The sequence below is a fragment of the Geotrypetes seraphini genome, chromosome 2, assembly GCF_902459505.1.
Source record: "Geotrypetes seraphini chromosome 2, aGeoSer1.1, whole genome shotgun sequence".
Taxonomy (NCBI): domain Eukaryota; kingdom Metazoa; phylum Chordata; class Amphibia; order Gymnophiona; family Dermophiidae; genus Geotrypetes; species Geotrypetes seraphini.
In genome coordinates this window covers 11,385,992-11,407,836 of record NC_047085.1, presented here as the reverse complement: position 1 = coordinate 11,407,836, position 21,845 = coordinate 11,385,992, and the positions used below count along the sequence as shown (strand labels likewise).

The following is a 21,845-nucleotide window of genomic DNA, read 5'->3' as shown; positions in this document are numbered from 1 at the left end:
CTATCACCAACGATGGGCACATGCAAATTTAGTGAATCTTCGTTACTCTCCACCAACCTCATTTACATGAGCAATTTTTGGAGAGTGACTAGTTGTTTTTATTTGCTACCAGAACGGCTGCAGTAGCAGCCTATCATTTTATAACATGTTTTTTTTAAGAATCTAGGCCCTAGTTGGGAAATAGTTACATAGGTTTCAGGAACAAGGAAGGGTTGGTGGGGGATTGTTGTATTATGAAGTGAATTCAGAATTATATAAGAACTATAAACCTTTTGTTTTGCTTTGAAAGTATGCCTGTTTTTAATAAAAACTTATTTTAAAAGTCTGCAAAATAGCTGCAGATAATATATATCTTAATATACAATGCAAAGAAATATGATCATGTTTCCCCGTTGTTAATAGACTCTCATTGGTTACCTATTAGCCATAGAATCACATTTAAAATAATAATACTTATCTTTAAAACTTTAGCATGCGGCGAACCACAATTCATTTCCAGACTTTTGATACCTTATAACACACAACGTTCACTCCGCTCTTCCAACCAGAATCTTCTTTCAGTTCCTTCCCTAAAAATCATCGGTACTAGAAGGGCTGACATCTTTTCGGTGACTGGTCCCCTATGGTGGAACGCCCTTCCCCAATACATTCGTAACGAAAAAGATATTTTAATATTTAAAAAACTTTTAAAATCTTATTTATTTAGAGATGCTTTTAATGTTTAAAGTATAATAAATTTAATATTGCTGAGGTTATTACTTCCCTTACCTACTGTTATTTCCTTATTCTACCCCAAACAAAAATTGTAACTTTTATCTTTTCCTTCCCACTGTATGTTTGTTCAAGTTAAATGTTCTTATGTTAAAATGTCAACCCCTTTGCACTTGAAATATTTTTTGTAATGTACATCGCTTAGTGATTATAATAGGCGATTTATCAAATTGTGTTAATAAACTTGATAAACTTGATAAATTTTAAAAAAGGTATCAAATGCTGAAGAATAATTTTTTTGAATAATGCAAACTTGAGTAAATATATATATATTTCTTAGACAACCAAATTAAAGTGAATTAAAAAAAGTTTCAGTAGATGGCCTTCTCTCTCACCTCTTCCACTTGCCTGCAGCCAGTCTGCCCCTCTTTCTCTCTCACATGCCACCCATTTGTCTGTCCCCTCTCACACATAAATATCTTTCCCCTCTGCTCCCATCCTCAGAGCCTGTTGATTTTGCTGTCTCGTGAGATTGAAAGGTAAACGGGTTCTTCATGGATATCCGGTTGCTCAAACTGCAAGCAGGGAGGGAGTAAGGAAACTGCTGGACACAAGGGTAGTGGAGAGAAGGAATTTGCTGGAGATACCAAGGGTGGCCCATCCAGAAAAGTGACGTGCCACTTGAGTAAGTGAAACTGGAGGTCAGTGAGGGAGGCTTTCTTGCAGTGCATTAACCCCCTGAATTCTATATTTGGTGCTTTGAGTTGTGCTGATAATTGGCTTCTTAGGCATTTATTAGCTTTAATTGGTTTTAATTTAAATTTAGGCACAGGATCCATACCTAAAACTTTAAGTGTGATATGGGCAGGTGGATTGGGGCATTCCTCAAATTTATGCATGTAATTTAAGACTAAGGGGCATCCACAGCTAACTTTCAGCACGAGGATTTGCAGAATGTTTCAGTTGGCGCAAATGGAGGTACCTAAAGTTAATTGAGAGTCCCGGGCAGACGCTTTAAACTTCAAGCACAGTTTATAGAAGACCACGCTAGGATTTTTTCAGGTGCCATATATAGAATTCAGTCCTAAATGTTATACGTTGAGACTGAAGCCCAAGGAAAGGCTGTTGGCTGCTCTCATTAGCAAGTAATGCCTTCAGATGCATATGAAAATGAATTTCTATATCATGGTTGGTATGTCAAATATTTTAATGATTTCAAACACTTTTAAAGATTTTTTTAATTTATCAGATTCAGCTAAAAGATTCCTTATCTGAAAATATAATTTAAACCTGATCACACATGTCTGCTATAACAGATTTTACAAAAATTTTTAAAATCTTTCTGATGTGACACACTAAAATTAGATTCAAGCTGTGATGTCACCAGAGTGAGGTCAACACACAATCCCTCCACTACAAAACCATATGCATAAACTTGTGCAAAAACAAACAACCTCCAGTTTTTGAACAGGAATCATACTGATATAGCTTTCTTGCAGGAAACCCACTTGAGCTCCACAGAACATGACAAACTTCATACCAGATAGGTGGGGACTTCTTTTGAATCCCCGGCCCAAGGGAAGAAAGCTGGGGTGATCATTCTTGTTAGGAAAAATATACAGGTCACAGTACATAAAGAAATCCAGGATATCATAGGGAGATTCATTATTGCTTTGGTAAGCTTAAATTCTAAACACTATGGGGCTCATAATCAAAAAAAAAAAAAAGGTCTAAAAAGTGGCCTAAATGGCTACTTGGACGATCAAAAAGCCTGATCGTCCAAGTACCCATAATCAAAGCTAGTTTTAGACGTATCTAAAACCAGCTTAGGCCTTTCCCCTGCCTCTAAATGCACAGAGAGAAAAGAGGCGTTTTTAGAGGAGGGGAAAGGGCGGGCGTTGGGCCGACCTACACCTATGCGTGCAGCAGGTATAACCAAAACTTTAGGCAGGTTGCCTAGTCGGCACTTATATGTTTTGACTTAGACCAAGTCAAAAGAGATATAAGTGCCGAAAAAGGGGCCGCTGGGCTGATGGTGACTGGCGCGATCAGTTCAGCGGCCCAGCAACCTACCCCCCCTCACCGCAACCATTGCGGCAGGAGAGATGCCTTATCTCCCCTATCGCGATGCGATCACCCTTCTACCCGAACTGCTGCGACCCGCAGCAGGAGAAATGCCCAATCTCTCCTGCCGCGGGTTGTGGCAGTTCGTGTAGAGGAGTGATCGCATCGCGGCAGGGGAGATGGCCAATCTCTCCTGCCATGATAGATCACCCTCTCCTCCCCCCCCCCCCCGACAACATCGAGGCAAGAGGGAGCCCAAGCCTTCTTGCCCCGTCGACAGCCCGACATTCCCCGACTACGATTGGGGCAAGAGGGAGCCCCGACTCTATCGAGCCAGGAGGGAGCCCAAGCCCTCCTGGCCACGCGACCTCACCCCCTCAAGATCGGGCAGGAGGTAGCCCAACCCCTCCTGCCCAGGCGGACACCCTACCCCCCACGACTCAACCCCTGATCGCCCCCCCCTGGCGACTTGCTACTCCCCCCACCCCCAATCCCACCCCCCATACCTTGAAATTGTTGGATGGACGGACGGGTGCCAAGCCAGGCCAGCCAGCTCAGGAATGGGGCCAGATTGGCCCAGGCGGCTCAAACCCTGCCCTTAGGTGGGGCCTGAGGCGCCTGGGCCAACCAGAATAGGCTGAGGAGCCTTAGGCCCCTCCTGTGAGCGGGGCCTTAGGCACATGGACCCAACCCTGCCCATGTGCTTAAGGCCCCGCCCACAAGAGAGGCCTAAGGCTCCTGGGCCTATTCTGGTTGACCCAGGCGCCTCAGGCCCCACCTGTGGGCAGGGCTTGAGCCACCTAGGCCAATCCGGCCCTATTCCTGAGCTGGCTGGCCTGCCGGACGGGCAGGCTTGGCACCCGTCCATCCGTCCAACAATTTCAAGGTATGGGGGATGGGGGGTTCGGCGGGGGGGGGGGGGGCGATCGGGGGTTCGGGTGGGGCCGGTTGTGGGGGGGTTGCATCGAGGGCAGGAGGGCCTGGGATACCTTCTGCCGTATTTTTTTAATAATAATAATAACTTTATTTTTGTATACCACATTACCATGGAAGTTCTATGCGGTTAACGGATGAAGAGACTGTACATTACAGCGAAGTTACACTTTTTGTTTGTTTTTTTTTTTGGCATAGCTACATTTACATTTTCGGCGACGCTACATTTACAGTGAAGTTATTATTCAGGTCGGTTACTATTGCAGAGAAGTTACATTTGTTGTAAGTTGCATATATATAGCGGAGTTCATACAGTAGTGTTATATACGGTGGTGCTATATACTGCGGAGTTCAATAAAGCAGAGCAGAGGCATTTAGTAAGGGAGGTAACGAAGAAGGGGTGGTAAGTTGGAAAGGGTGATCCATTTTGTTAAGCCATTTGGTGGCTGACAGGAAAGGAGGAGTCGAGAGTCTGAGGTAAGTCAAGGTCCGAGGAGGAGGCAAGGAAGAGGGGGGGAGAAGTTAGAGGAATTTATCAAAAAGATAGGTTTTGATTGACTTCCTGAACATTTGGTAGGGGGGGGAATTGGAGATGAGTGCTGTGAGGCATTTGTTCCATTTGCCCGCTTGGAATGCAAGGGATCTGTCGAGAGGCAGCCTTTCAGGGAAGGAAAGGAGAACAGGTAGGTGTTTCGTGTACAAGAGGGGCTAGCAATTTCAAGGTGCTCGGATAGGTAGATTGGAGAAGAGCCTGCTAGGGTTTTGAAGCAGAGGCAGGCAAATTTGAAGATGATCCTCAGTGGGGGTTAGGGGGTGTCGCCGGGCCAGGAAGGCTTGGGCTCCCTCTTGGCTGGATCGTGCGGGGGTGAGGGTGGTTGGAAATTGCAGGGCCAGGAGGGCTCCCTCCTGGCTCCATTAGACTCGGTGGGGAGGTGGGGTTGGGGACCGCGGGGCAGGAAGGCTTGGGCTCCCTCCTGCCCCGATAGTGTCGGGGAGGTCAGGGGTGCCGCGGGGCAGGAAGGCTTGGGCTCCCTCCTGCCCCGATAGTGTCGGGGAGGTCGGGGGTGCCGCGGGGCAAGAGGGCTTGGACTCCCTCTCGTCCCAATGTCTTCCGGGGGGGGGGGGGTTGGGGATCGCGGGGCAAGAGGGCTTGGGCTCCCTCTTGCCCCGATGTCGGGGGGGGGGTGGATTCTGTATCCGGTGTTGTTTTTGACAGACACCGGTTACAGAATCCAGCTTTTAGGCGAAGGACTGGCTCCTCCACCTAAAAGCTCTTGTTTTGGACGTTTGGGGCTTAGCCTTTTTTTTAGGTTGATTATATGGTATAAGTTTAGACGTAGTGGTTGTCTGGGCGTTTAAACAGCTGAACGTAGAAGCAGGCCATTATCAAAAAAAACCCCCTCCTTTTGGACTTTTTTTTTTGATAATGGACATTTTCCCTGCTTCTACTTTCAAAGTTTAAGGCCTTAGGCCAAAAGGGGACTTAGATGTTTTTTTTTTTATTATGCCCCTCCACGTGCTTTGCAACATTTATGCCTCAAGTAATCCAGGGTTGGGATTCTTTTCATCACTTAGCAGACCTTTTAATCACGTTTAAGAATACTCCCATATTGTTGGGGGGCGACCTTAATGAGATGGCTGACCCTTCCCGGGACAGATCTAGACTTGGGAGAGAATCTATTAAAACAATCACTGGAGTCTCCCTCTTGTGTTCCTCATTAGAACTCCTGGAGGGAATTACATCCCCTGCAGAGGGATTTCACTCACTTATCTAGGACTCATGCTACCAGGTCTCGCTTAGATTACATCTTGATTTCTCCCATTCTTCTCTGAGGTTTCAAATGCTCACCTTGGTTCCATTGAAATATCTGACCATGCATGGGTGACAGTAGAGTGGGTACAGTCGCCCATATCATTGGCAGGCTCTTGCTGTAGATTTCCTTTTCACCTCTGTAAAGCTAGTAAATTTTATGATTATCTGTTGGACAAGTAGCATCTATATCAGGAGAATAATAGAGCACATTTGGCTAACCCATCCCTCTATTGGGAAATTGCTATGTGGGGAAATCATAATTTATGTCAGTTTTCAGCATAAGACCCATCAACTAGAAATCAAGACTGGAGTGGCTTGTTTCCTCCCTGAGGCGGCAATATGGCTTCACTCATTCCTTGGTTGATAAGACCCAGATTCTGGAGGTACATAGCTCATTGAATACCTTACTGTACCAGCGGGCAAAAAAATTGAATATTATACATTTCACCTGTATAGGTTTGCTAACAAAAGCAGCAAGCTCCTGGCAAAATCAGTGAAACAGAGAGGGAACAGCTATGTTGCTACCTTGTTGAACTACTCTATTAATGATAGCTTAAGCTCTTTTTATGAGTCTTTGTATGCTCTCCCTAGGAGACCCCTTCTGGCAGGTGATGTCTATTCGTCTAGCCAAAATCTGCCCACTCTTTTGGTCTTGGCATGAGCTAAATTAGATTCACCCCTTTTCTTCTGATGACTATTCAGCAGAGTGCTTTGGGGAAATCGCCGGGCCCAGATGATCTCTGGAATGAATTTTATAAGCTTCTGCGAGCTGAAATAGCCCCAATCTCAACTTCAGTGTTTAATGAGGCTGTGCAGAATGAAATGCTTCACAAGCATCAGAATTTAGCGCAAATTATAGTTTTATTAAAGCCGGGCAAAGAGGCGAATAAACCTGAATCTTACCAACCAATTTTGCTGTTATGATTTGAGGCAAAATTATTTGTGAAAGTTTTAGCAAATAGACTTGCTACCATTTTATTTTCATTCATTTCAGATCAACAATTTGGGTTCGTAAAAGGTAAGACTTTTGCAAAATATGTGTTGCATATTAGCAGCTTTGGAAAAGGCACATGATCATCCTCCCTCCCTTCTGATCAGTTTTGACGCTGAGAAAGCTTTTGACCAGATGGATTGGGGCTTCTTATTTAATGCCTTACAAGTATATGGGATGGGGCCTTGGTTCATTCAGGCGATTCGTACTCACTATAGGGACCCTTGGACGCATATTTGGGTAACGATATTCTCTCAAACCTGTTTCCTATAAGAAGAGGAACACATCAGGGGTGCCCCTTATCCCCTTCTCTTGTGTTTACGACCTTGGATCCATTGATCCGAGAGATCCAGAGTAATCTTAAATTTCAGGGTATGGTCATTGGTCACGCTTCTCACAGCCAAAGTTGATCTCTTCCAACCCTTCCACAGCCGCACTATTTGCCTTGTTTTCATCCTCTTATCAGCCAAGAGTTCTTCTTTCAGTACTCCGTTTTACAGCTAGTCTCCTCATCAAACCCATTCCCCCCTCAACTCTTTTTCATATGCAGGACCAGCATAACCATTAGGCTGCTTGGATGGGAGCTTCTAGGAAATAGCAAAGAGTAGCTGCTTTCCAAACAAGACAATAAGTTTCAATAGCCACACAAACTCAAGCATCAACACATACTTTTACCTATAGGGAGGACAGGCAGTTTTCAAATAGCCCATTTAAGCAGCTAAATGGCTTTTGGAAGTTGCAGTCATTATATAGGTACATATGAAACCAGCATTTAATATTTAAAAGTAAGGTGATCAATTATGTGTTTTTAAAAGATTGTTCTGGGAGAAATGGTGTTGAGTGTAATTATCAAAATTCCTGGCTGGGGGGGGTGGAGGGAGGGAGAAGACATTATGTGTTGTAGACTATATCTAGGGCACCTTCTAACCCTTGCACCAACCCTGGTAATCTTTCTGCAGGAGCTTCCCTTTACCATGGAAATCTTTGGGAGAGTGCAAGGGTAGGCAGTCATTATGGTAAATTCTCACTTAAGAATTTACTGCTACCACTCCAGGGCTGGCATTGGAGAATAAAAGGTGGACCCAGATTAAGGCATAGCAGCAACGCTCCAGTGTGCATCAAACTTTGGAACTGTATGCTCTGTTTGCAGGATCATCGTAATAAGTGTGCATGCATTTGGTATATAACTAGCTGTGGTTATTTGCTGAATAATTAGAATTGATAAAGTTTATTTAAAAAATTGCCACCAGAGACTGTTGCCTTCCTAAGGATCCCTTTTACAGTAGCAATTCTTCCACAGCAAATGGGACTGAATGGGCTTCGGTGCATTTGCTGCGAGAAAATCGCTTCCATGGCTTTGTAAAAGGGACTCTAATTTGCTATTTTCTTAGTAAGTCTGTTATGAAAGGAATGCTGGAATTACAGTAGTTCTAATATTTAGCTAAGAGAGGAGCTAAAGCATTTGTCTTTGGGTTGGTCCAGGCCCTGGAGGAAGAGAGAGCCCAGAACTTCATGCACTTACTCCAGCTGGATGATGAGGTATTGGTGCCCAATCAAGAGGATATTGAGTGTCGAATTTGTTTCACAGAAGTGCTCCCAGGAGATGGGGTGCTGCTTCGTGAGTGCCTTCATAGTTTCTGCAGGTAACTTGTATCAGTGCATACATTTAAACTTATTAGGGTACAATAAGCTGATATATTGCTTATAGAGAATGACATGGGGACAAATTTTTCCCCGTACCTGCGGGGACTCATTTTTCCGTCCCGTCCCCGTGAATTCTTTTCCTGTCCCTGCCCCATTCCTGCAAGCTCTGTCCTCATCTGCACAAGCCTCAAATAACTTTAATATTAATAAGTGTTTGAGGTTTGTGCAGTTAAAGCAGAGCTCACAGGAAAGGGACAAGGACAGCGACAAAACTTGTGGGGACGAGACAGGGAACTTGAGTTCCTGCGGGGATGGGCACAAATTTGTCCCTGTGTCATTCTCTAATTGCTATCACAAAAAAACACAATGTTGTGTAATTTAATGTGTCTGAGAAAGATACTTCTGGGAGAAACTTTTTCTCTATGTAGCCTGAAAACTATGAGTACTTAATTCAAATTTTCAAGGAACCACCATGTACATTTTCTTTTTGAAAATTAACAAGTTCAAATTATGTGTATACTTTACACAGCTGTTTGTGCAAGGGGAAGGGAGGGCAAAAATAATGTGCTGGTTTCTTCTTTGAATGTATGTATTCTGAATGGCAGGGTGATGCCATCCAATGTAGGCCTTCCTATGTTTGTGTTGTCATGTAGGCCTTCCTCGGTCCTTTCTTTTGCAGAGTCCAAGTCAGTAATCTTTTCTTGCATCTAAATTACTTTTTTGGCATTTGATCTACCTTGGAGCTGCCACTTCTCCTACTTAGAAAAGTTAGAAAAGCCTTAAATAGGCTTTTCATCTCAAACTATTTTCTTAATTTTTGGCGTAACTGTTAGTGAATCAAGTAATATCAGTCCATTTAACCATTTTTTTATAGACCCACCAAATGGGGTGGTTTAAAATAAGTAATATTGCAGCAACAACAACAGATACAATGCAAGAGAATAAAATAAAATTTAACATAAATATTTAGACAATAACCACGTTTTTAAGTTTTTCCTAAAATTCCAGTAATTCCTTTTTCTTGAGGTAGAGAATAATTTCCACAATCGCTGCCAATATCTGTTTCCTAATAATTGAAGTTGAATTATGTTATCAAATGTAGACTAAGATGAGCAGGATCTTCGCTCGAATTGTAATAAGATGAAAGATAATTAGGACTAAGCCCATAAAGAATTTTGAACAAAAAAATAAAGCATCTTAAAGAATGGCACAGCGAGAATAGGAGGCGCCCCCCCACACCCTCCTCTCTGCCCCTTCTGTACCCCTACACCAAACTCACGCCCTCCCTTTCCAAACCATATCTGCTGCTCACACTGGCATTGGCTTTCCCTCTGATGTCACTTCCTGGTCCCGCAACCCAGAAGTGATTTCAGAGGGAGGCCGGCGCAAGCAGCAGACTAGAGAAGTTGCTTGTTGCTGGTAAAGATTTTAAAGAGGTAAAGGGGGGGGCAGGGAAGGGAGGGCACAAGCATGGCTTGGGGGGACGAAGAGGTGCCTGTTCCCGGGGCGCTCCCCCTCCTTACTACAACACTGATCTAAAATTCAGTTTTAATAGAGACTTGGAAGCCAGTGGAGCAATTTTAACATAGAACCTTCCTCTATAATGTGTTGTAACGTTTTCCCCTATCAAGTTTCAAGTTTATTAAAAAAAAATTTTAAACCGCTTAATCAGGTTTCTAAGCGGTGTACAATATAAAAATTACATAAAAACAAATTAAAAAAGTTAGGGATACTAAACAATATCAAAATGGATTAGTGAGACACATAATGACGTATGGACTAACTTCAAACAATAGGGAAGAAAGGGGAGAACTACAATCGTGAGAAAAAGAGCACAGTAAAAGGGAAAAAACCAAAAGGTTAGGGTTAAAAGCGATAAAGCTTACTAGTTTTTGTCCTTATGACATGATGTAGCCTTTTTACCATGATGCTGCATGGGCCTCTTGTCTTGTAAATTGCCTTCAAGCTGTACTGGATAAGTGCAACTAAGAAGTCCTGATCAGATTAGAAATAACTCTTTCAATTTTATTTTTTATAAAGTATTATTTTAGCTGCAGTATCTTGAAGTAGTTGAAGCACGGTTATTGGGTATTTGATATCAAGGTAAAGAATATTACAGTAGTCTAATCTAGAAGCTATAATAGCATGGTCTATGGACTGAAGATCATTTAGTGAAAAGTAATCCCTAATCTAATATAGTTTATGTAGATAGAAAAATGTGGATTTCACTAGTCAGACCTGAGGTTCTACCGTAAAAGAGGCATCATTAAGTACTCTTAGACTCCTAATGATCTTTGATGGAAAAACTTTCCCATCAGTGATAGGATGTTCTACTAGCAGAGGATGATCCTTAACCACTAGTCCATGACAATACAGTCTTAACACATTCAATTCAGTGAATAAGATCCCATCCAACCTGTTTCTATTTAAACAAACATTCAGCAGGTCATAGGGCTTAGATATTGGGATATCGCACGGTAAAATGATCTGAACATTATCAGCATAAATGAAATATGACATCTCTACATTCCTAATTTTTTTACTGAAAGCACTTAAATAGAATAGGGGATGGAGGGGAGCCCTATGAAGAAGGTAATGGAAAAGCTGCTGAAGGAAAGGAGATTAGGCTAGATTCACTAAGGCCATGGATTGGATCGGAGCCAATCCATGGCCGGGGGGCTGATTCACAAAGCACCTTCATATAAATGAGGGCATTCAGAATCATGCCCCCAACAGACTCCCGGATCGCTCTCCTGCAATCTCGACGTATGCGCAGACCATCCACTTTGCCTGTAGATGGTCTGTTTATGCTCACCGTGCTTGAAACTTTTTTTTGCTTCGCGAGCCTGTGGTTTTAACCTACTTTAAACCACGGGCTTGCACTGCAGGGAAGGGCGGGAGAGTCGGGGCAGTTGGAAAGGACCTGAGCGACTGGTCCTCAGCAGTCGCTTATTTTTGGATCGGTCAACCCAGTCCGGGTCCCTCATTTTTTTTTAGTGAACGCTGCGTGCCTACATTTGAATGCCGTTCCCCCTCATTTGCATGCACGGATCAGAGGATGATAGGGACAGAGGTTAGTGAATCGGGTCGGAACTTGATTGGTGGGCTTAGTGAATCTAGCCCAGGGGTCTCCAAAGTCCCTCCTCGAGGGCCGAATCCAGTCAGGTTTTCAGGATTTCCCCAATGAATATGCATTGAAAGCACTACTGGTAACATCTCTTTTCTCAGAGAGATTTCCATTGACAACTATCCTCTGTCTTCCACCATTCAACAAGTTCCTGACCCAGTCCATTACTTAGGGGCCCATATGGAGGGCACTCAGTTTATTAAACACCTGTGTTAAAGGCTTTGCTAAAATCTAAATAAACCACATCTAGCGTGCTTCCTCTATCCAATTCTCTGGTTACTCAGTCAAAGAAATTGATCAAATTTGACAGACAAGACCAGTCTCTAGTGAATCCATGTTGCCTCAGGTCCTGTAATCCACCAGAAATGTTACTATTCTCTGTTTTAAAAGCATTTTCGTTTATTTACTTACCACAGAAATCTCTACTTCTTCCTTACTTCCACTTTTGTGTAGAGGGACCACATCTTCCCTTCTCCAGTCCTCCAGTACCACTCCCAACTCTAGAGAAGCATTAGAAAGGTCAGCCTTGGAGCCACCAGAACTTCCTTAAATTCCTTCAGTACCCTTGGATGTACACCATCCGGCCCCATCGCTTTGTCTACTTTTTGTTTAGCTAACTCCTCATGAACTCAATCCTCTGAAAATCAATGAAGGTGTACCACACCTCCAGCCCTATATGTGTATGTCTTCTGCGGTCTCACTCCTGGCACTTCAATTGTGCGAGAACAGAAATATTTATTAAGCAATTCAGCCTTCTCTTTATCAGCTTCTACATATTTCTCCTCTTCTGAGTCTCACAAAGCCATTTTTGTACTTCTTCCTATCACTAATATGTCTAAAAAAAATTTGTCATCCCGTTTTACCATATCTGCTATTTTTTCTTCCATTTGTATCTTTGCTTTCCTGAGTACTTGACCAGCCTCTCTTAACTTTTCTAGATATTTTTGCCTGTCTTCCTCTTTCTGTGATCTTTTCTAATTTATGAAAGCTAACCTCTTATTCTTTACCTTCTCAGCTACTACTTTTGAGAACCAAAGCGGCCTTCTTTTCTTCTTTCTTACTTTCCTTACAAAATAATTTGTTGCCCTTACAATACTGTCTTTCGGTTTGTTTTGCCCACTGGTTTCCTACTTCTTCCTTCGGGTAGGTCTGTAAGGAATGAGTAGGTAATAAGGAAATCCCGTGTGAAGGATTTTAAAAGCAAGAGTTAGGGTTTTGTGTATAATGCGATATTTAATAGGTAACCAGTGGTGGTCTTTTAGAAGTTGGGAAATGTGATCAAAGCAACGGGCATGAGTCGATAGCCTAATTACTGTGTTTAGGACTGTCTGTATTTTCTGTAATGAAGATGCAGGGAGACCATTGTAGATGATATTGCAGTAGTCAAGTTTTGATGCTACTAAACCATTGAGGATGTAGCACAACTGGGGGGGTATCATGAAGGGATGAATAGAATGGATCTGACATAATGAATAAAAACAATTTTAGCACAGATGAAATATGTGGGTGGATAGTCAGAGATGTGTCAGTATAAATCCCGAAATAATTCAAGGTGTCAACTAGTCTCATTGGTGTAGAGCATAAAGAAGGGGCCACTGTGGGAGCAGATGAAGTGCCAGTCACCCATAGTCCGACTGTTATCTGTACCCTCCTCTTCTGCCAACTCCAGACTCCGTCCCTTCTATCTTGCTGCACTGTATGCCTGGAACAGACTGTCTGAGTAGTGTGTCAAGCTCTCTAGCAGTATTCAAATCTAGGCTAAAAGAGGTGAGTGGCCTAGTGGTATTACTGCTGCCTCAGCATCCTAAGGTTCTGGGATTGAAACTCAGCACTGCTGCTTATGACCCTGGGCAAGTCCCTTAATCCTTCATTGCAGTGGATACAAAATAAATACCTGTATACAGTGGAACCTTGGTTTACGAGCATAATTTGTTCCAGAAGCATGCTCAACCAAATTTCTTGTATATCAAAGCGAGTTTCCCCATAGGAAGTAAGGGAAACTCACTTGATTGGTTTCCCCCACACACACACCCGAAGCCACCGGCGCTGCTCCACCAGAAGGGATAAGGCTTCTGTTTGGGCGGGTGGGGGATGCCAGTTCGAGCGGGGGGTGGGGGCGTTCGCAGGTGGGGGGAGCAATGCTGGTTCCCCCATCCCTGCCACGAACCAGCATCGCTCCCCCCTGTGAACCAGCATTGCTCCCCCCCCTTTCGAACTGGCATTGCTCCCCCCCCGTTCAAACTGTTATCGTTCCCCCCCTCGAACTGGCATCCCCCGCCCGCCAAAACAGAAACCTTACCCCTCTGGCACCGGCAGGCAGCCCACAGGATGTGCCGGTGAACAAAAATACTTCCTCTTGCCTGGACACTGGCACATCTTGTGGACTGCGTGCCAGTGCCAAATGGGGTAAGGCTTCTGTTTGGGCGGGTGGGGGATTCCAGTTTGAGCGGGGGGTGGGGGTGTTTGCAGGCAGGGGCAGCAGTGCTGGTTCCCCCCGCAAACCAGCATCGCTCCCCCCTGTTCGAACTGGCATCGCTCGCTCCCCTCCCCCCGTTCAAACTGGCATTGCTCCCCCCCCCCCGTTCAAACTGGCATCGCTCCCCTCCCCCTCGAACCGGCATTCCCCGCCCGCCCAAGCAGAAACCTTACCCCTCTGGCACCGTCAGGCAGCCCACAGGATGTGCCGGTGAAAAAAATACTTCCTCTTGCCTGGACACGACATGTCTTGTGTGCTGCGTGCCGGTGCCAGATGGAGTAAGGCTTCTGTTTTAGCGGGCGGGGGATGCCAGTTCATTGGGGGGGAAGTCACAATTTGCGAGAATGGTTTTCTCATCTTGCAAAACACTCGCAAAGCGCGTTACTTGCAAACCGAGGTTTGACTGTATATGTAATCTGCTTTGAATGTGTAACCACAAAAAGGCTTTAATATACACTTCCCTTTCCCTCTCCTTTTTTGAGGCTGCTTTTAAGTCCTAAACTCATGTCTGTTTTATCATTCCCTAATCCCTATTTGTCGTGTAGTAGTTACCTTTGGATATTTATCCAATAAAAAGTGGTTGCAGAGTTTTCAGGGATAGATTCTTTGAGGGGATGTCTCTGGGTGATAACTTATTTTCAGTTTAGTTCTTGCTTTTTCTTCCCTATAGAGAATGCTTGAGGCAAGTGATAAATTGCTGTGAAGAACCGGAGGTTTCCTGCCCATTTCGGGATGACTCATACGCCTGCAGCAGTAAACTGCAGGAGCGGGAAATCAAAGCTGTAAGTGTTGAAAGAGTCACCAAGGTTCAAGCTTCACTTCCTTATTTTGTCTTTCCCTTTTTTAAAAAAATAATATTTATTCAGTTGAACCAGACAACAGTAGCAAATAGTAGCACCGATAAACAGTAAAACAACCATCCACCAGATCCAGTTACATTTGTTTATTTTTACAATAAGACCCCCCCACCCCACCTCTGGCAGTATATGAGCTAACAGGATTGCACCGCGTTGTTCCTTCACAGCAATAAAAGGCAAAACCCAGGCCCCCACCAACAACCCTCCCTTCCATCCTCAGGAGTAACCTGACATTAGGACATTTTGCTCAATTCTATAAAGTTAGTGACGCACCTAATTTAATTTTCTTAATTGGCTTAAATGACGTTGATCATTAAAAATTAACCGGCTGGTAGGTGCCTACCACTTCAAGGCGGATGTCTATGCCAGGGCACAGAAGTTAGGGCAGATTTGGGTGTGGTTTGGTTTAGACACACTCATTTAAGCCAAGAAAACCCCTAGCCTTAACACCTCCTTAGGTCTACTAGGCACAATTCTCGAAATGGCATCTGGTGGATGATTGACAAGTGCGCTCAACGGCCCCTAGAAGTTAGGCACCATTTATAGAAGCGGGGCTATTTGTGCCTCCAACTCATTTCTCTTGCTTTGCCACAGTGCAATACAGTAACTACCCATGAACCAGCTCTATATGGCGACAGCTCTACTGAATTGAAAAAATTGCTTCACTGTTTTTGCATACTTAAAGGCACTGATTTGCAAGCTCATTTGCATGTACTGTTATTAGTAATAAAAAGGGTATCTGAAGTGGCTAAGAGGTCCTAAACACTGGGGAGACAACCCCCAAAAGGGAGGGGGAGTACCCCCCTTCTCAAAGGAAGCCTCCAAGAAGGACTACTGTTGACATAAAATATTCTCATCCTGAGATAAAAAGACCTGTGAACTGGACAAGCACCTTGTCAGAGTCCTGGGGAACTGGGACTCTCTGGGCGACCTCAGTAAGCCCACAATGGAGAAAAATAAGAATCACAACACAAGCTCATTTGAGCATTCAGTCTTCACTGAAATTTTTTTATGCTGGTAGGGTCAGATTGCAGAAATATTACATTACATTAGTGATTTTTATTCCGCCATTACCTTGCGGATTACAGAAGAGGATTTCTGGACATGTCCTGAGGCGTCACAGAGTAGAGCGGGTTGCTTCAGAGGATTGAAATGTTTCATACGGTGTTAATTTGTCTTCATGGATTTCTTGAATAACAGAGGGTTTTGTTTTTTTTTCTTTTCTGAAAGTTTTGTAGTCTGGGGTCGCGATTAGTAGATTGGAGAGTTGGAGGTCTAGTTTTGCTGCCTGTGTGGCTAGAAGGCCATCATACAGTTTTTTCCATTTGATGTCTCTGATTGGAGGGTATGTGAATGGTGTCTGGGTTCTCCTGTGTCTGGTTGGGTTCATAGACAATAACGCGGAAGACAAAGCCGCGCGCCGACAACTGAGCACAAGACGGAGGCGCGCGCCGAAGAAAAAGACTGTTTTTAGGGGCTGCGATGGGGTTTTTTATTGGGGAGCCCCCCCACTTTACTTAATACAGATCGCGGCGGCATTGTGGGGAGTTTGGGGGGTTGTTACCCCCCCACATTTTAGTGAAAACGTAACTTTTTCCCTAAAAACAGGGAAAAAGTTAAGTTTTAACTAAAATGTGGGGGGTTACAACCCCCCAAACACCCCCACAATGCGGCGCAATCTGTATAAAGTAACCCCCCATCGTAGCCCCTAAAAACAGTCTTTTTCTTCGGTGCGCGCGTCCGCACTGCGCTCAGTTGTCTGCTCGCGCCTTTGTCCCAGCGCGCTTTTGACCTGACACCGTCTGGTTGTGGTAGTTTGGATTAGGCGGTTGTTCAAGTAGGCTGGGCTGTCATCATTTGTGGATTTAAATAATAGACAGTAGAAATGAAATAGTATTCTTGCTTGAATTGGGAGCCAGTGTGAGTTGAGGTATGCCTCGGTGATGTGGTCGTGTTTTCTTAGTGAATAGCTTAGTCTCAGGACTGTGTTTTGTACTGTTTGTAGTTGTTTTATCATTGTTGCGGGACAGGGGAGATAGAGGATGTTGCAGTAGTCTAGGAGACCGAGGACTAGGGACTGGACCATGAGCTGTGTATGTTGCAAACTTTATCTGCCAGCTTCTAAGCAGACCTACACCTATGCAATCAGTATTACAGCAAATCTTAAGAAGCAGTTACAAAATGTCCACCTGGCTGTTCTTCATTCTCAGAGGCAGAAACAAGTTGTGCCCTCACAAATCGACAATAGAGAGGTGACCTTCAAAACATTGCAGACTTCCTAGACAACCAAACAGATGCAACAGAGTTTGCACTTCTATCTCACCATTGTGCTAGTACTCACACAATGAACTTGATTGCTGTGTCTGATTCAGAAGGGGCCAATGAAGATGCAAATTACAAGAAGTTAAGCCGTAGACCATGGGTGTCACAGTCGGTCTTCGAGGGCCGCAATTCAGTTGGGTTTTCAGGATTTCCCCAATGAATGTGCATGAGATCTATTTACATGCACTGCTTTCATTGTATGCTTATAGATCTCATGCATATTCATTGGGGAAATCCTGAAAACCCAACTGGATTGCAGCTGTCGAGGAGGAACTTTGACACCCCTGTCTTAGAGAGAGGAAGAGAGAATGGTTACTGCGGATGGGCAGGCTGGATGGGCCATTTGGCCTTTATCTGCCATCATGTTACAATGTTTCTATAATCATAAAGCTCTATGACGGGGGTATCAAAGTCGGTCCTCGAGGACCGCAATCCAGTCGGGTTTTCAGGATTTCCCCAATGAATATGAATGCGATCTATTTGCATGCACTGCTTTCATTGTATGCTAATAGATCTCATGCACATTCACTGGGGAAATCCTGAAAACCCAGCTGGATTGCGGCCCTTGACACCAGTGCCGTAGACCCTTGGTGAAATGCAGTGCCTTCTGGAACAAGTGCAGTAAAAGTCCACAGACAGCTGAAATAGTATACAAAACTTCGGAAACCACACTTGCTGTACCTAATGTTACTAGATGGAATTCATTCTATTATGCAGTTGGCAAAATGTATTCTGTTGTGGAGGAGAAGTCTGAAACTGTTTATTATACCGGTAAACTGAAAACCATACTATTCAAGAAATTTGTCAAATGATCTAACCAAACCGTATCGACCATTCCCAGATCCCGACGCATACTATAGCTATCAACCTTGTAATCTTCATGGGAATGCCCAGGCTAATATCTTGTAAACCGTCTAGAACTGAAAGGTATTGGAAGGATAGAAGACAATGTAATGTTAGGTTAGGATAAAAACTTGTATCGTAAACTTGTACTGAAATTATGTATGTTTAACCTGTAATCCATTCTGAGCTCTTTGGGGACAACGGGATAGAAAAATTAAATAAATAAACTGCTCACTGATATCTGTGAGAAGCTTTCCACTCAAATGAAACTGCTTTCATGGCTGCGAATATTAAGGTGGTGAAACCAATTGCTATGGCATTGGACACGCTGCAGGCTGAAGCCCAGTGTTTCATGCCAATGATTTCTTCCCTCCATCAGGCCTTCGCTCAGATTTGCCAGTTCACTTGTTCATGTTCTAATGAATGGAATCATTAAGCATTTTGGGCCACTTGAAGCTAAGGATGATTTCTAGTAGCAAGTGTTTCACATCCATAAGTCGAGCTGCGCTGGATCCAGTCAGATGCTGCCAGAGCTCGGGCCAAATACTTGCTGATGCAAACGATGCAGGCTCAGGCTGATTCTGCAAACATAACTCCTAATGCAACACCAGCTTCTTCTGTTTTTATGAATCAAATAAAGGGGACAACACTGAGTAGTCGGAACTAGACCTCTTCTTGAATGATGCTGCATGTGATATATTCAGGCGCTATCCAATTGTGAAGGAAGTGTTTGTTCTGAAGAATATGAACCTTCCATCAAACATACCAGTGCAGAGACTCTTCAGCATCGGTGGACACATTCTTACACCACACAGGAACAGTTTAACTGATGAGCATTTTTAAATTTATTTAATGCTCAGAGCCAATAAGAAACTCATTTGAAAATAAAGTACAGTGGTACCTTGGATTTCGAGCATAATCCGTTCCAAAATGCTTGTTTAATCAAAGCAAAATTCCCCATAGAAAATAGTGGCAACACCGACGATTCGTTCCAGAACCCGGGGTCTGTACCTGTCGGGTGCCGGGTGCTGCAGCGCCGTCTCCTCCGTCCATCATCCGAAGAAGAACCCCACAGTGCCGCTTCAGAGGGATGCCTCCTCCATCTGCCGGCCAGCCCTCCACGTTGGATGCCCCCCGTATGCTGGAGAGCCCCCACCTGAGCCCACGCAGCCGAACGCCGCTCCATCCTCATGCCGCGTACTACACGCACAACGCCGATGATTGAAGCTGTGAGCGTCACACGCAACGTGCAGGCGGGACGGCACCCGACCGCACAGGCCCAGACAGAGGTCCTCCAACCTGCGTAAGGCACCCGATGTGGAAGGTTGACCGGAAGACAGCAGAAGAATCCCCCGAAGCGGCGCTTCCTGGGCTGTAAGTGCTCATTTATCGGGGCAGTACTCGGTTTGCGAGTCAAAAGTTTGCTGAGTGTTTTGCTCGTCTTGCAAAACACTCGCAAACCGGGTTACTCGCAAACCGAGGTTCCACTGTACTCATAATGTTCATATAGTTATAATTAATAAACATAGTAACTGTTAACTACCTAGTTAATTTTAGTAGTAACTAGTAAAGTAACTGTTTACATTTAGTGAAGAATAGCTAGTAATGGTCTATCAGCAACTAGTTACCATATTTTGCGCTCCATAAGACACACTTTTTCCTCCCAAAAAGTGGGTGGAAATAAGGGTGCATCTTATGGATCGAATACCACAACACCTCCCCGTTGTACTTGTTTTTAATCGCTTTGGAGGCCTCATGCATGTGCGCTGGAGGGAATAGGGGCTGCGGGTGCTTGGGACCATTGCCTGGCCGTGGTCGTGCTTGTGGTTATGGTGGCGGAGGAGGTGGATATCGGCGACTGTCCTTGGCCAGTTTGTTTTTTTCGCTCCACTATCCAGGGGTGTCGGCCTTCTCCGAGGCAGCACTGGAGAAGAAGCTCTCGGAGCTGAGCAACTCGCAGCAGAGCTTGTAAACGCTGTCCCTGTGGCTCATCCACCACCGCAAGCACTCGTGGGTCAACGTGCTTAACCTCAAGTGTTCAGAGTAAATTGGAGGTTGCTGCGTTGGTCTTCTACAGGGTTCTCATATGCCTCATATGTCCTGCCTGCCCTGGCCTACCACTAGACCACCAGAGGGGAGACAGGGTGCAGAGCCTGGCAGGGAAAATTTGATTCAGAATGATTTTTTTTCTTGGTTTTCTCCTCTAAATCTAGGTTGCGTCTTATGGTCAGGTACTACTAGCACTATCTTGTTGACCCCAAAATAGGGTGGTATTTTGAAGATAAAATGATATGAGCAACTAAGTATAACAAATGCATTGGTGGTACTACTCGAACTTCCACCCCTGTAGGAGTAAAGTGCTTTGTCCAGTCCACTATGTGTCTCACCAAGTAAGTGACGCATCTGCAAAGGTCTGGCAGAGCCAAACCTCTATGGCACAGTGGCCTGGGAAGTTGCAATGAGGCCCTTAAAATTTTGCTTATATATTTGTGGAATAACAAAAAACTATGAAAACATATCAAGTCTCTGGGTTAAAAATAAAGCTATTTGGGAAATAGCAGCATCATATATTTATTTATTTATTCCATTTTCTATACCGTTCTCCCATGGGAGCTCAGAACAGTTTACATGAATTGATTCAGGTACAAGCATTTTCCCCTGTCTGTCCTGGTGGGGTCACAATCTATCTAATGTATCTGGGGCAATGGGGGGATTAAGTGACTTGCCCAGGGTCACAAGGAGCAGCTTTGGTTTGAACCCACAACCTCAGTATGCTGAGGCTGTAACTTTAACCACTGCGTCACACTCTCCTTGCAAGCTTAGAGGTACAGTATTTTCACATAGATAACGCGCACCCGTGTAAAACGCGCACACGGGTATAGCGCGCGAAAAACACAAATTTATGTACAGAAATTTTTATATACCGCGCACACCCGTATACCGCGCATGCTGCCCGACTCTCCTTTCGCCCGCCCCGACTCTCCTCTCCCCCTTGAAGTCCTGTCCCCACCCTGAAAGCCTGATGCCCCCCCCAACGTCCGATTCACCCCTCCCACAGGACCGCTTGCACCCCCACCCCGAAGGACCGCTCGCACACACTCCCACCCGCACCCCCACCCTGAAGGACCGCTCGCACCCCCACAGCCTCCCGACCCCCCCCCCATCATGTACAAGCTCCTACCGGTGTCCTGCTGCTTCCTCTTGGCGGTCCCGACTCCCCGACACGATCGGGGCAAGAGGGAGCTCAAGCCCTCTTGCCCCAGCCAACTGCGGCACCCCCGACACGATCGGGGCAAGAGGGAGCTCAAGCCCTCTTGCCCCCCCCCCCGACTCCCTGACACGATCGGGGCAAGAGGGAGCTCAAGCCCTCTTGCCCCAGCCAACCGCGGCACCCCCGACACGATCGGGGCAAGAGGGAGCTCAAGGCCTCTTTCCCCCCCGACTCCCCGACACGATCGGGGCAAGAGGGAGCTCAAGCCCTCTTGCCCCAGCCAACCGTGGCACCTCCGACACGATAGGGGCAAGAGGGAGCTCAAGCCCTCTTGCCCCCCCGACTCCCCGACACGATCGGGGCAAGAGGGAGCTCAAGCCCTCTTGCCCCCCCCGACTCCCCGACACGATCGGGGCAAAAGGGAGCCCAAGCCCTCTTGCCCCGCCGACTCCCCAACTCCTCGACAATATCGGGCCAGGAGGGAGCCCAAGTCCTCCTGGCCCTGGCGACCCCCCCCCCCCGCTAGTTGTTCGGGCCAGGAGGGAGCCCAAACCCTCCTGGCCACGGCAACCCCCTACCCCCACCCCGCACTACATTACGGGCAGGAGGGATCCCAGGCCCTCCTGCCCTCGACGCAAACCCCCCTCCCCCCAACGGGTTGGGCCCATGTGCCTCAGGCCCCGCCCCCAGGTGGGACCTAAGGCTCCTGGGCCTATTCTGATTGGCCCAGGCCCCTTAGGCCCCACCAGTAGGCGGAGCTTTGGGACGGATGGGCCAATCCGGCCTCATTCCGTCGTTGGCTGCCTGCCGGACAGGCGGGTTTGGCTCCCGTCTGTCCGTCCAACTACAGAAA

The 21,845-nt window shown here is 45.6% G+C and overlaps 1 protein-coding gene across 4 annotated transcripts in view; it reads left to right on the top strand.

The window, feature by feature from the left end:
* Positions 1-21,845, top strand: part of SHARPIN (SHANK associated RH domain interactor) — a 172,401-nt gene that overhangs the window by 120,614 nt on the left and 29,942 nt on the right. For all 4 annotated transcript variants that reach the window (XM_033929960.1, XM_033929961.1, XM_033929959.1 and 1 more), the window contains 2 exons: positions 7,995-8,155; positions 14,430-14,541. In XM_033929960.1, the coding sequence (XP_033785851.1) occupies positions 7,995-8,155; positions 14,430-14,541 (273 nt within the window). The remainder of the gene's footprint in view (positions 1-7,994; positions 8,156-14,429; positions 14,542-21,845) is intronic.